We start from the raw sequence: 14,359 nt of genomic DNA on the forward strand, positions 1-14,359 counted from the left end.
TTTATTGTACTTCACACTGTCTAGCTTAAATTTACATATATGTGTAGTACTAGGTGTTTACAAACAGTGAGTAGAGATAGATTTGTCCAGAAGTTACTAGTTTGAAACTGCTGAATGTATAAAGCAAAATCGCTGTCTAAATCTTCCTGTTTCCATTGGCTTTGCTGGTACACAGACAGCTTGCAGAAACAAGTTGGCTGGAGCCATGTGAGATGAAGTCCCCTTTCTGTCACAATTATTCACTGGCACACAACTTTTGGGAGCTCATAGCCAGACTCAGGAGGCACCTTGTCCTGCCATGTGTGCTGGCACATCTGTCAAGGACTCCATTCTGGTGGAGTTGTCTTTCCTCCCTCAGCATTTTTATTGCCATCTCTCTCCCTCCCTCCCAGGTGTTATTGAAGTGCTGGAATTGCTGCTTTGAAGCACTGAGGTTTTCATGGAATAAATGGCTTCTGGCTGCTGCTAGCTGCTTGACATGCCCAGTGTCAAACCAGGGACACGGACACTGACTGCACCAAAGATGCAGCCAAAGACCGAGTCTTACAGTGCCAGAGAAAATAGAAATAGAAACCACTTTGTCCTGGGTTCTGCTGGAAGCTTGGCATCTTAGCAGATGACATCCACAAAAATATCAAGCTTGGGCACATGCCCCTTCCAGTTCAGCAGCCACTACTTCTTCTCCATGATGCCAGAGAGAATCATGCAATACAGGATTTTCTCCTGGCAGCCTGTCTGCAGCAAGGAAATAGTGTCAGCTTCCTACACCGTCATGGGTTCAGGGTAGTAGGTAAGGACTGCTGGTCCTTGCCTCTCAATAGTTTCTCACAGGTGTTGCCAAGTGTTTTGTTGAGTGTTGGGATCTGTTGTGGGATATCTATCCAGAGTGCTTTGCAGTTGTTTGTGAAAAAAGATCACAGAATATGCTGAGTTGGAAGGGACCCATAAGGATCATTGAATCCAACTCGATGGCACAGCACCATCCTCAAGAGTCACACCATGTGCTTGAGAGCATTGTCCAAACACTTGAATTCTCTCAGGCTTGGTGCTGTGACCACTTCCCTGGAGAGCCTGTTCCAGGGTTCAGCCATACTCGGTGAAAACCTTTTTCTGATATCCATGCTAAACCTCTCCTGACACAACTTCAGTCCGTTCCCTGAATCCTGTCACTGGTCAGAAGAGAGAGGAGATCAGTGTCTGCCCCTCCTCTTGCCCTCAGGTGGAAACTCCAACTGCAGTGGGGTCTCTCCTCAGTCTGCTTCTCCAGGCTGAACAGAACAAGTGACCTCAGCCGCCCCTCATACAACTTCCCATCAAGGCCCTTCACTGTGCTCATTGCCCTCCTTTGGACACTCTCTAATAGCTTAATATTTACAGGGCTGTCTGAAACTTTAGCTACAGAAACTAATCCAATGTAAACAACATAGTGTGTGTGCATTCCTTTGCTATAGTTATACTAACATAATTAGAACAGAAAAATATACACTAACAAAGCTTTCCCATGTAGATAGGTCGTTTTCTTTCTGATGTTTAAAATACTCATAGCTTGTTTGTCTCAGCAGCTATTTTTTCTCATTGATTTGGAGTGGGTTCAATCCACCTCACTTGGGAAAAACCATCAAGCTGTACCAGTCTGTGTAGTAGGCAGCAGCCTTGGTTGGTGTGCCCTACTCCTGTTAAGGCATTGCAAACAAGTGCAGAGCAGAATGCTTTAAGGCCAGAACCAGTGTTTCAGTCACATTTTTGCAAAGTGCCACCGGATTGTCTATATGATCTTCAATTGAAAATACAAAATGTTTCTGAATAAAAAGCCTGTTCATTTGATTTTGTTCCTTCCATAACACAAAGTGCAAGCTCTGAATGGTGAGCAGTGTAGTAGTCCCACATGTATTAGAGAAGTTTGCTAACCTATGCAAGGACAGTATTAGGGCAGGGCATTAGCTTCTTATTTCCCATGTTACATACAAACTTGGGACCATGATCATGTGCTTGTGTTGTTGAGTTGATAGTCTCTGCTTAGGTATCTGCAAACAGTTCTTTCCACTGTTGTTATTGAAATGCCACATTGTTACGTTTCACCCATGGCACAGGAAGAAGTGCATTGCAGTTATGGCAGTTGTGTAGTTGTGCTTTGAGTGGCTGCTTTACAGAGAGGAACTCAAATGAAATCTTTGGTCACCAAATCTCTGGCAAATGTTTGGCCTCAAAGCACAGGGATGGCCTCCCTGTCACACAGGTGACAGGAGGTACCTAGGCACAGGGCTGCCAGTCAGTGACAGCAATGTGCCTCTCCTGTTACTCAGTGTTATCCCAAGATCCTCCTGTGTTTTCTGGATCTGTTTGTAAACTCTTGCACTTAATTTGTGTTCACATACATGTGGACTGGTAAAGTAATAAAAGGCAGGTATTTATTCACATTTCCTCTGTCATTGCTGGTATGGTTTGGAACAGGAACCAGAGTTCCTGTTCCTTTCTGGCTCAAGCTGGGGCACAGGTGCTGCAGGACTATGGGGGCTTGAACTAAGCATTGAATGATACTGTCAGAGCCCCTTGCAGTGTGTCCCTGGGATTCCTCTACCTTGGAGGGAATTTTGTCATTAATTTGCAATCCTTGTGGGCTGCTGCTTTGCCTCTGACACAGCGAGTGTAGATTGGAAATGGTGTTTGCTGAAAGCCTGGGACATGCATTGTGTACTATCTCCCAGGATTTATCTTCCAAAAGCTCATTAAACTGATCTGGTTAAGGGCCATCAACCCTCTTAGATTAGAGATATAAAGAGCTTCAGTGGACTCTGCTCATCTGGGTACTCTTAATATCTTCAAATGAACTCCATCACAGACAAGAAAAAGCTGCCTACATCATGTCTGCTATCATGGCCCCTGCCATGAGTGCATTTTCTATTTTATTAGACAATGTACTCTATAATATAAGGAAAGACTGATTCTTCAGCTGAGAGGAACTAACTGGTTAAAGTGAGTAGAGTTATATACAAATAAATTTAGTAAGGAGTTCAGCATTGGGTCTTCACAGTTTACCTGCTCATCCTGGGAATGATGAGCATCTGATGAGCATTATATGGAGCAAAATGGTGCTCTTTCTGCCATCAATTTTCTATGTGAATCAGGTGTGTACAAGGTGTGTACAGGGAAGTGCACACCACTGTCTGTTCCTATCCACCATCTAGGCCAGGGGAATGCAAACCAACATCCCAACAGCTCCTGTCGTGGAGCTGTGTAGTTTGAAAGTAGTAATTCAGCTTGGAAATTTTTTTGTTCTAGTCTAAGAAATGTCTTATCTCAGTATTTGGGAGAGGAAGCATAAAAATGCTGCATTTGGCCATTATGTACCTTCTGTATTTCATGGGAAAATGTTGTATTTGGACACTGGTGCTTGGTTCTGAGATTCCTTTATCATTCTACACAGCAGGGTTGTCTGTGTTGGTAAGAATACTAAAATTGGGCACATTTGCCACTTGAAAATGGTAATGCTAAGTATAATTCCTGTATTCAAAATACATAGGTAAGCATATGAAACAGCAGATACACATTATTGTTTAGAGACAGTTGAGGTGTTTTTAATCAGGGTTCAGGTATTCACACAGAATCTGACATTTGCATTTTAATGTAGAGCAGACATGCAGAGTGTATTTTGCATAGTCTGTCTTCGTGAAATGCCTTTCGGGTTTTGCAGATACCAATACATTCAATGCCAGTCTTCTGAGCAGAACATTATTGGGGTAAAAATGCAGAAAAGACTTCTTTGCATTTGCCAAATAATCCCTTTCATTTGTTTCCTTGATGAGGAAAATTGCTTTCATTATTTCTATAACATTGGAAACACTCCTGCCTGTGAAATGAGTCTCCAAGTTTTGGTACAGGTTCAATGCTATAAGGAATAAATGTTACTGTTTCAACAAAAACTGTTCTAGCAGGTTTTTTCCACTCTTCTTCATTACTTTTAAGAGAGTTTTGTCTAATATTCTTATCTACAAAGAGCCTAAGAAGCACCAGAAGGTTTATGTCCTTCTCCTGGACAGCTAGTTCATTTGCCTCCTTTTTCTGTGGTGAGATGTGCTTGGTTTTTTAAATTCAACTGCATTTGCAGAGTGGTGGATAACCCCTTTTACCTGCTGAAAAATGAGACTATTTGATGATGATCACCCATCTCCCAGCCTTTACTCCTGAATGAGAATCATTTTTCACCACTTAAATTGTTACATGGTCGTGAGCGCCCTTTGTCAGGCTGAGTCAGTGACTGTGTTTCACCACAGGTCTGTTTTAACTGAAGGCACATCTGTAGCTGTGCTCCTCTGCTCTTGGGTGCCTGTGAGGCTCCATCAGCACAAGTGAGCAGAATGCTTGTCTGCAAAACCTGCCTCTTTCAGCCTGAGCACCCACAGGATGACGTGAATTCCTTCCTTGGAATCAGAAGGATTCTGCTCATTAAGGAAAGTGGGCATAAGATAAAAGTCTAGAGCTAAAAAGTAAAGGAGGATCTGATACAGACCAGAGCTTTGTGAAATGGTTGTCTCTGAGGAAGAGTTCATCTGAGAGAAAAAAGTCCATCAGGCTGGCTTTACTATGACCTTTGCCTTTATTTCTTCTTTATGGTTTATACTTTCTCTTTAGTCTGTGCTGATTTCATCATGTTCAAAACCCATAATTAGCACTCCTAAATTGCAAGGAAATGACAAGTTATTGTGATTTTTTTGAATAGTTTCATATTTATATTCAGCTCTGAGATTTCCTCACTCACTGCCCAGATGCTTCAAAATCACTACTTTTTTAAAACCCAAGACTGTTGCTCTGCAGATGTTCCATTTAACACAGATTCTCTGTCTGCAGTTCTTGTATGTCAAGCTAGGTTAAGCTTGAAATTGTGCCCTCAAAGCTGAGTCTGCTCTGCCCTCTTGTGTCGTTAGAATGTGTTGCCAAATGCTCCCCAGATACAGCTACTTTACCCTTAAAACTGGAATTTTCCCCTACATGGATATTCATACATGCGTTGGTTTTTTCAGTGATGAGTATAGATCAACATATGTTTGAACTAAATCTGTTCTGGCAATATTCCTCATGCACATGCATTTCTGAGGGGAAGGGAAAACAGCTTGAGAGTATCTTTAATACAGCACAGAAGTGCTGAAATAAACCTGTGAAAGTTGTGGTGTTTATGAATAAAGCTTTTAGGTTTCAACTGAAAAATTATCTCCTAGAGAGAGGAGTGAAGAAGGGGTTCTTCAGTTCACAGGGGCTCGGCTGCTGTGAAGTTGGGGTTGGCTTTGCTTGACTGACTCCTTGATGAAGCAACTTTTGACCTTAGCAGAAGTTACAGTCCAAAGCTGTAAGTGTACAGTCAATAAAGGGATTCAAAGGGCAAAACACTCTGTCATGTAGTGGTTTGCAATACCTTTGAGATAAGATTCAGCTGCAAGCTTAAAAAAACCTTGCCAGCTTCTCTGTGTGGTTGGGTTTTTTGGTTGAAAATGAACTCAGTAGGCAGGGGTGAGCTGGAAATTCAGATTTCCTCCCCTTATTGTATTAGGAGGAAAAGACATGGCCCTGGCTGTGTATCCTCTCTATTCCCACAGGAGCAGAGTGCCACAAGCTGATGGAAGCTACAGTGAAGCACAGTTTACTGAAAATATATTTATTTTTAAAGAGTCTTAAATGTTTTCAAATCCCAGTGCAAACTATTCTATTAAAGAGGGGCTTTTTTCAACAAAGTAGGAAGTTTAGAATTTGTTCCATCTGCTGTAAATCTTTCTGATAGTTTAAGGCTTAACTTTTGCTCTGTGAATGTTAGATGATGAGCCAGTCCTGATTTTGACATGGATGGTTTTGTGCTTTTCTTAAGGGTGTTAGGCACTTTTCAAAGCAGCTTTTTCATTTTTCTGCATACTGCCCTGTGTGATGGGGAGGTCGTGTACCCAGTCTTTTCAGGAATAATAGTGACAACCTTTCCAGGCCCAGAGAGCAACTCAGGCACAAGCTGTGCTCCTTTTGGACTTGGAAAGCAGAATTAAGGGATATAGGTGTGCCAAGTCTGTTGCACACCTGGGGGACTCCAGGCCTCCTCTTGTGCTCCTTTGACAAACTGCATCTTCCTTCTACCTGTTTCATAAATTCTCGGTACCAGCTTCTCTTACCTTTCCCTGTCCTCAGCACACCCTTCATTTGGTGTATCTTTTACCTTCTTTGTGTAAACAAAGAAGGCACTGCTAATAATGAATATTGAGCCTGGGCAAAAGATATGATATTCATCAGTAAACACCTTCTGGTTTATGTTTTTCCAGTAACACTCTCAGGATTTTGGTTGATGATGCTCAGACTGAAGCTTCCAACAGGTAGTTTGTTCAGCTGCTGTAATGACCCCAGTAGCATCAAAAAGTCTTTCTCCTGGAACTCCTTTAACTAGCTCCATAAAGGCCTGCCTGGCCAAGGGGAGGTGAAGCCTTCTCCCCAGTTCACAAATGGAAGTTTAGAGTTCAGCTGTGTTTGTTGACTGCATTGTGGTTTTGTGGAAAGAGGTTGGTGGTGCTGGGAATAAATACTCTTTTTTTTCAGCCTGTCTGCTGCACTTCCTAATCCCTAGGCTAGGTGGTGAAGGAAAGTGAATTATGAGATAGGGAAACATGTTTAGACAGTAAATCTGAGACCTAATAGGCAGTGGCCTTCCCTTTGTATTTCTTTTCTAGAGAGATTTTGAGCTATTCTCACAGATGACCATAAATTCCCTTTAAACTCTTTTTCTGAAGACAAGGAAATATAGTTTGTTGATCTATGAATGCAGGGCATTCTGGGCATTGGATCTGCAATCAATTATTTGTTTTCTTCCCTGTCCAAAACCATAAGGACCAAAGAAATCTGAATAGATTCTTCTTCTCTTATGGTTTATTTTTTCCACAGCTGTCCACCGTGTTGGTACTTCTCAAACTTTTATATAAGGTAACTTTTATATAAGGTATTTATCCTTATCAGAATCATCCCAGGACTGTCTTGTACAGCCCTGTCATAGTGGTTTCCATTTATTTTTAAGACTTGGTTCAACTGAGAACAGCCATGTATTACTCTTATTTTTCCTCTATCCATTTTGCCTGGCTACTGAATGGGAGAGTGTGTTGGTTGGCCCCTTGTGCCTTGTCCTGGGGCCTTGGGTATCCTGTGACTGTTTGGCAGGCTGTCTGCAGGCCACCAGGGTGCCCTGAGTAGAGAAGCATTACTCAGCATCTCTAACTAAAGCAAGTCCTGAGCACAAAGAATTCCACCAATTCTCACTGCCAGAAAACGCTTTTCCCCAGCCAGTTTTCAGTCTGCATCTTCCCCATCTTCACATCCCATTGCTCCTGTCACTATTGTTGAACTTCACCTGCAGTAATCCCCTCCTGGCACTGACACCCTGGTTTGGGTGCTCTTTCACCTCTCTGTTGTTGGTAGCTGTGCTACTCATCCTGTGAACTGGCCCTCATCAGCCAAGCTCTCATAATAATGTTGTTGCTCCATGGGAATGGAACAGCACTCTGACAAAGCTCACCCCACAGCAGGGTGTGCCAGGGCTGAGTGCCCTGTGCTGAGATTGCTGCCTGTCACCTGTGACCTGTGAGTGCCAGCTTCCCTGCTGTCCTCAGGCGTCCCCCTGCAGACACTCCCCCTGTGCTTGCAATGAACGTGATCCCTCCAGCCATGAGCTCCATTCAGAGGTCACGGAGGGATAAAGTGTAGGAGGCACTGAAAGAACAGAAATAATGGTTGGAAAATGAACAGCCTAGATGAGAGATGGGGATGGGAATGAGAAACAATACAGAAAGTAAGAAAGAGGAGAGAGGGAGAGAAAGAACTCCATCTGAGATCAAATAATTTTGAAGAAAAGGCAGAATATCTAAAGGCAGATATGGAAAACAGATACCACAAAGTTTGTGTTAAGGCATGCAATAAAAATGAGGACAAAGATGGGGGAGGAAAAGAGTGACAGGATTTTGACTTTTAAATTTAATTATAATATGTTGTTTTTAACAACAAAAGTGCTACAGATACTTTTGGTACTTGTCTGAAGTGAAAGCTGAACATTCTGATCTGAAGAATCTTTCCTTGTTGCTGTTACGCTGCCACTTCTGGACCTGACAAGGTTCACCTGCAGTGGTGGCCATATTTCAAAGGCAGGACTCTCAGAGACAACAGGTCCATAGAAAATAAAGAAATGCCATTCTCTAAATGTGCACTGTAGCAATCTACAGAATCTTAATTCACAGCAGTCTTACAGCAGACTTACAGATAGACATTTCCTGTTGATATCTTTGGTCCAGCACAGGCTGCATGAAGGAAGATAGGGTAATAATTGTGGTCATCTGCTTATTGTGTGATGCAGTATATGCACCCACCCAAAGGGAGGGGGGAGTGCCTGATTTTTAGTTTCAGATCCAAAGTGAAAAGATCAGAAACTGCATACGTAGTAATCTCTTGGGATTTAAGGTCATTGTGCATAGCCAAGGGTGGAAGGTGAGATGGAGTTTTTTCCAAACTTGATGTTTTTAGAAGAAGACTCTTCCACTCAGCAGCACAGCACAGAGCTGAGTACTGATGGTAGAAAAGCAACAGCATCAGCTGTGTGCACAGGCTCTGGGTTGCATCAGGTCTGTGTCCTGACAGAGTCACTTCTGCTACGGGTGTATGGCCAGTGCCGCTGCACAGGAGGGCTGACATAGCTGTGGCCTTAACCTGCAGTAGTTCTCAGACTGCTTTTATTAAAGTGCTTTGTTCTAGGACTGTCAGGTGCAAATGAGAATAGTGTTGGGTTTAGACTGGAGAGTTAGGCTGCAGCAAGGGACAGCCATGGAGCCAGAATCATGACCCCTTCTCATCTCTTGACTGTTATATTTACTTGTTTGTGTGTATTTACTGTTCTTTTTGGCAATGGTTTTTCATGGTGTCCTGTCACTGCAAAGAAGTGGTGACAGTGCCAAGAGTCCAGCACTGACCACAGCTCAGTAAGCCCACACTGAAGCAGCTTACTCAGCAGGAGGGGAGGGAAGGCTCAGTGTACCACGGGGGTCATTTGCACTATGTGGGTCCATGGTGTAGTTCCAAGCCAATGTAAATCAGTATTGAATTGACTCTCAGGCATTAAGTGAGGTCTGTCCTGGACCTCAGTGCAGAGAAGGTGTGCAGAGACTGCTGTTACTCTGATAGCAGGAGCTGGGTGATGAGAGAAAACTTTAGCACGTGTTTGCCACCCTGGGAAGGAGGAGAGGATGATTGCTGGAGGACTTCTTATTTTAACCTGCCACTATCTTTAGAATTTCAATGTGTGCAGTTAAACTCAGAGCAGCAGTTTTCTAGCTGTAGGCTCTACTGAAATCTTGTCTTGAGTGAGGATTTATTTGTCCTCAGGTCTGGCTGTGAATTAATGGTCTGTTTTAGAGGTTTCAGTGGGCTAGAATTGCCTTCTTGATAGAGAAAGTGCCAGTGCTATGCAACAGCAGGAGCACTTTGAGATGCTAAGTCTTCTTTGCTACTTTTTGTTGATCCAGGTGCTCCTTTCTAAGTACAAGTCAAAGAAATTCCTGTTTTTGTCCCTTCCTTCATCTCCCCATGCAAGTGTCATGCAGTCAGCAGGAGCACTGAATCTCCCTGTCTCCCTTTCCTGTTTGCATGAGAGGGAAACAGAGGGAAGCAAGATGGAACCATACGTTCCTCTGCATCTGCACTCTGAAGGCAAAGTTATTTGTGAGCCTTAAGCATGTGGGTGGGAGAGCTGCCAAGCCAAAGTTGTTCCCAAGTATCTGTAAACTAAATCTTATTCCCTAAATTCATCCAACTAAGGAACTTTTACTCTGGCAAAGGCTTGTAAATATTACAGTACCTGTCACTTTTGGATGCTGCTTTCTGTTTTCATAGCAGCAAATTGAAAGCTTTGAAATCTGGGATGTTTGGTTTACTTTTGTAGAGGTTGACCTCAAAGCATCAATCTTTCTGCTCCTTTTAGAATCTATGAAAATAGCCTTTTCTCAGAAAACTTCTTGTAGTGACAACACTGCTAATGAACAGAGTTCTCAGATATTCCAAAAGTTTGGGGATGCATTGAGAGATGTGTACCAAAATATAGAGAGTCTTGCATCTCTGTTACTTTCAGTGATTCCGTTTTCTTTAGATATGTATACTTACAATGAAGTGAAAAGTATTAATCTAAACAATGTTTATAAAGTGATTTCTGAATGCATGTCTGTCTCAGAGTCATGTTTAGCTTTGCTGGGGTTTTAGTTCACATGTACTTTTCATTTTCTTCACCATCTGCACACCATGGCCTCCACTTGTTTCAATTCAGCCATGCTTTGCTTATTTTCAAGACAAGTTGCTGGTTTATATAAATCTGTGACTTGAGTTTGCCAGATGCAGTTGCTCCCACCATTTGTGCTTGTCTCCAGTTCCTTTTTGGAGGAAGGTGTCATCCTCTTGAAATAAGTCTGCAAAGTGAATAAGTCTTGGCAGACCTGTTCTGAATTGTGTTCAGTGCTGTGCAGCTAACTCAAGCTATAACTCATTTGTGGCTCTGAAGTTAACCTGGCCATAGCTCAAACTCCATTAAAATAGTACTTTTTTAAGGCTGTGCTAACTAAGGAGGTAATTTAAATCGTCATTCATACTTGTGTGATGTCCTTGATTTGACTTAGTCAATGTTGTCAATGTGCACACAGGTTGTCTGAAAACCTGGGCCCCTGCTGACCTGTCTCAAAGCCATGGCTGAAGCCAAGGTTCTCTCTACACTTCAGATTGCAACCCAGCCCTCTTAAGCGATTTATGTGCAAGTCCTATGAGTCCTACAGTGGTTTCTGCCTTTCCTGCTGCATTCCCAGGGGAATCTCAGTTCTCCTGCAGTGAACAGGAAGGGCATCCTAGAGCAAGTCAACTTACCAAGTCACTAAGAGGGCTGGTTTTTGACTCCAGCCTTCCCACAACTCCATGTGAACAAGCACAACATTGGCAGAAACAGTCTGGAGCAGACCTGCTCCATTAAATTTTACCATGATTCCCATGATTCTTCTCTTTACCCAGAACTTGCTGAGCAGTTTTAACATGGTGGTGTCTCAGCAGTGCTCTGGTTGGCTTTGCCAGACCAAATGAACACTGCTTTCCTGGCAGAGCCACCCCAGAGAACAGCAGAATGTTCTGGCACCTTGCCTGAAGTAAATACACACTGGAATCTGCCACCTGAGGAGCCCTACAAGACATATGGCTTTGTGAGACTGCCTTTTCTAGTCACATTTGCAGACCATTCTGTTTCTTGTAAAATGCTTTAGAAAATTATGCTTGAAGGCATAAAAAGATCACCGTTGCTTTTCACCTCACTGGCTAAGTCATGTGCAGTGTGTTCCTAAGCAGGTGATCATTTTTGCTGCCTGTGAAAATACTGGCTTTATATTGTCATTTTAGACTGCATGAAAATTGAGCCTTTTATCTTCTGAAATTTTTCCAGAAACCCGAATTCAGGCCTGGCTTACAGTCCTTTGGGTGCTTTAATATAAGCTGACTATTAAGGGGCAGTTAGGAAGGAGAGAGCTGGTAATGATGCAGCTGAGGAGCTAAACCCCTCATCTTCATTTGAGTCTTTTTATTTTCTTGCAGATGAGAGGATCTGTTCACCACCGTTTATGGAGCTGACAAGTGCCTGTGGAGAAGATACCTTGAAGCTTATAGAGAAGAATGGACTGGCATTCCCATTCAGTATGTACATGAGCTTTTCTTTGGTGCTTCTAGTAGGTTCTAAATACTGCACATGCACCCCCCCGAAACATAGCCAACATTGCAGGAGTGTGGGTTTCACTGCCAAAAGTGTCAAGAATATTAAAACTTTCCTGAAACAAATGCTCTGAGGCAGTCTGCTTGGAATGTGGAACAAACTCTCTCCCTGTCAGCTTTTACTTTGCCTTTTGTTGATGTTCCTTACTTTCAGCACCTTGCTACAGTAAACATGCATTCCTGGGAAATGCTAATAGTTCTAACAAAGTTAGCCTCTTGCCCTGAACTTGTGCAAGATGTTTCTCCTGCCAGCTGCACTCATTACTTTTCTTCAGAAAATCACTGCCTTGCTGATTATCCTCTTTTTCCACCTACCTCTCCCTTTCCCTGGTCCAGGGTACAAGTATAATCTTAGCGGGTAAAAGAAAGAGGGTTAACACAGATAACAGACTCCAAGGGCCCACAGCTCAAACAGCTGCTATGAACTGTTTGTGCTTTGAAGCAAGTTTCATTGCAGGGCTTGTGCTTTAATTGGTTCCTTTATTTGATTCCTTGCAGTATAAAGTGAGCAGGATCGTTAGTCGGTGTTTGTTCCCTTGCTGCTTGCCTCATTTGTAAGGTTCAGAGGTAAAGTTGTGTGGAAAAAGCATGTTTTGCCCTCCCTGCCATCGCTCTCCCAAATGAGGCAGGTCTCCTGAAGACAGGTTGTGAAGCAGTACTTGAAATCTCATGAATGGCTTTGCCCTCCTCTTCACATTCTGCTCTCCATACAGACTGCCTAGTCCTCAGTAGTCAGCAGCATATATTCAGGAGGTCTGAATCAAACCCTCTAAATAATGATGAAATCACAAAATAGCACTGAAAATTAATATACCTTGATATTCTGGGAGTGTTTTTTTCATTTTCCTGTCTCTATTTTTTTCTTAAAAAGGGTCCAGCTCTCCAGAGCACGTCTCTGAGACATCATAAGCCATTTTGTAAAATTTCAAGTTACCAAGTTATTTTGGACTCTAGGGCAAGTTAGCTCTCTTTCATAGCTCCCTGTCCTCTTGCCTGGCAATTTGATTCTTCCAACAACCTGAAAAAATGTCTTGTCCTATCCACCCTCTCACTACTTGCAAGATTTCATCTCCTCTCCTTAACACATAAGTAACATCAGCCCTAGTCACTCTGTGAGCCCTAGGGTCTTCAGCTCCTCTCTGGCCTCATAGTAGAAGCAGCTTTTTGTTTCTTTCCTCTAATGGGTTTTACTCCTCCTCTTAATCAAGATGGAGGTGAGAATCAGGATATACAGAGCAGATAAATGTGAAAGAGAAAGAAAAACTGCCAGGCTTTCTGTCTTTTTCTGTCCTCCTCTATGGTTGCCTGTGAAAAATAAGTTATATCTTAGTTTGGTTCAGCCTGTTACATTTCCTGCTCTTCCCTGAAAACAGTGAGGTAAGAAAATAAGTTGCTCTTGACTGTGTCCCAGTTCCTTTGTTTTAAGGAAAGTGGTGTTTTGTGGTACCTAGCGGTGTTTTGTGGTAAAGTAGCTCTAGCCTCAGACAAAAAATTACATAGTTGTAAAAATGCTCTCTGAGTAGACAGGATGGCAATCCTAATACTAGTACTAACTTCTTAGCTGATGCTTTGCAGCTCAGTCCAGTCCTAATAAAGATCTGTGCTTGCACCTTAGTTACAGGGAGGAATTGAGAGAGCAGAGCTTGGAGCTAGCCAGGCTTTGCAGTGATTCAGAGAACTGTTCAAGCAGAGACTGTCACTGGTGTTACAGTCAATGCCTTGGTCTGGTGGACTCCAGTGTCTGCATGTGTGGGTGGAAACAGGATTATAAAGGGTTTATGTGTTCTGTTTCAGTGGTGAATTGTCTTTTCTTTTTTATTTACCTAGTTTGTAAAACCAGAGTGGCCCATGGAACCAACTCTCATGAGGTGAGTTGAAAATTTTTGTGGTATTATTCACCTGCTTCCAGTTGTGTCCTGTCCCCCCCTCCCCCTGTGGTGGCTTGGCTGGTGATTTCCAATCCTGTAGTGGGTGGGAAGAGGGCTGTGCCCAAACAACTTTTCTTCCCCACCTCTCCCTCATGTTTAATTGCGGCATTATTTTTTTTTAAATCTGAAATGAAGATAAATATGACTTGAACCTCCTGTCATGCAAGCTATTTTTAGCAGTTTCTACCTTCTATCATATTGTTGCTTCTAGCAGTTTGTAGTCTCCAGTCAGCTTTGTCCAAGAAATCTCTTTCAGTCACTCCTTCGGTAGGAGGTCACTAAATAAAGTTTCTGTCCCAGAAAGTTACTTTTCCAATGTGTATGTGGTACAGATGAGAAGTGGGTTTGTGCTTCAGATGGAGCAGCTGGCTCCTTTCCCTGAGGGAGAAGGGAGTAACAAATAGAGCTGGTTTCCAGGCAATGTTCAGTTGTAATAACACAGTGGGATCTGTGGGGAGAACAGGACTGGTAGAACTTATCTGCCTTCCTGTAAGGCAATTGCAGCTAAAATGGTTGTATATTCCTGGAATGAGTGTATTACCTATGAGATTAGCTTCCTCTAAATTTAAGTGCGTTGAGCGCTGTTTTAATTCTTTTCCATTTGTGTTTCCTGCCTTCCTGCTTACTTCAGATCAGTTTTG

General features: G+C 42.7%; 1 protein-coding gene across 1 annotated transcript in view; it reads left to right on the forward strand.

The window, feature by feature from the left end:
* The window catches only part of ITPK1 (inositol-tetrakisphosphate 1-kinase), a 140,080-nt gene that overhangs the window by 107,928 nt on the left and 17,793 nt on the right, over positions 1 to 14,359 (forward strand). Inside the window, exons 5-6 of the mRNA XM_063160081.1 lie at positions 11,617 to 11,715; positions 13,618 to 13,658. Of these exons, the coding sequence (XP_063016151.1) occupies positions 11,617 to 11,715; positions 13,618 to 13,658 (140 nt within the window). The remainder of the gene's footprint in view (positions 1 to 11,616; positions 11,716 to 13,617; positions 13,659 to 14,359) is intronic.

Source organism: Melospiza melodia, chromosome 6 (genome assembly GCF_035770615.1).
Source record: "Melospiza melodia melodia isolate bMelMel2 chromosome 6, bMelMel2.pri, whole genome shotgun sequence".
In the NCBI taxonomy this organism is placed as follows: domain Eukaryota; kingdom Metazoa; phylum Chordata; class Aves; order Passeriformes; family Passerellidae; genus Melospiza; species Melospiza melodia.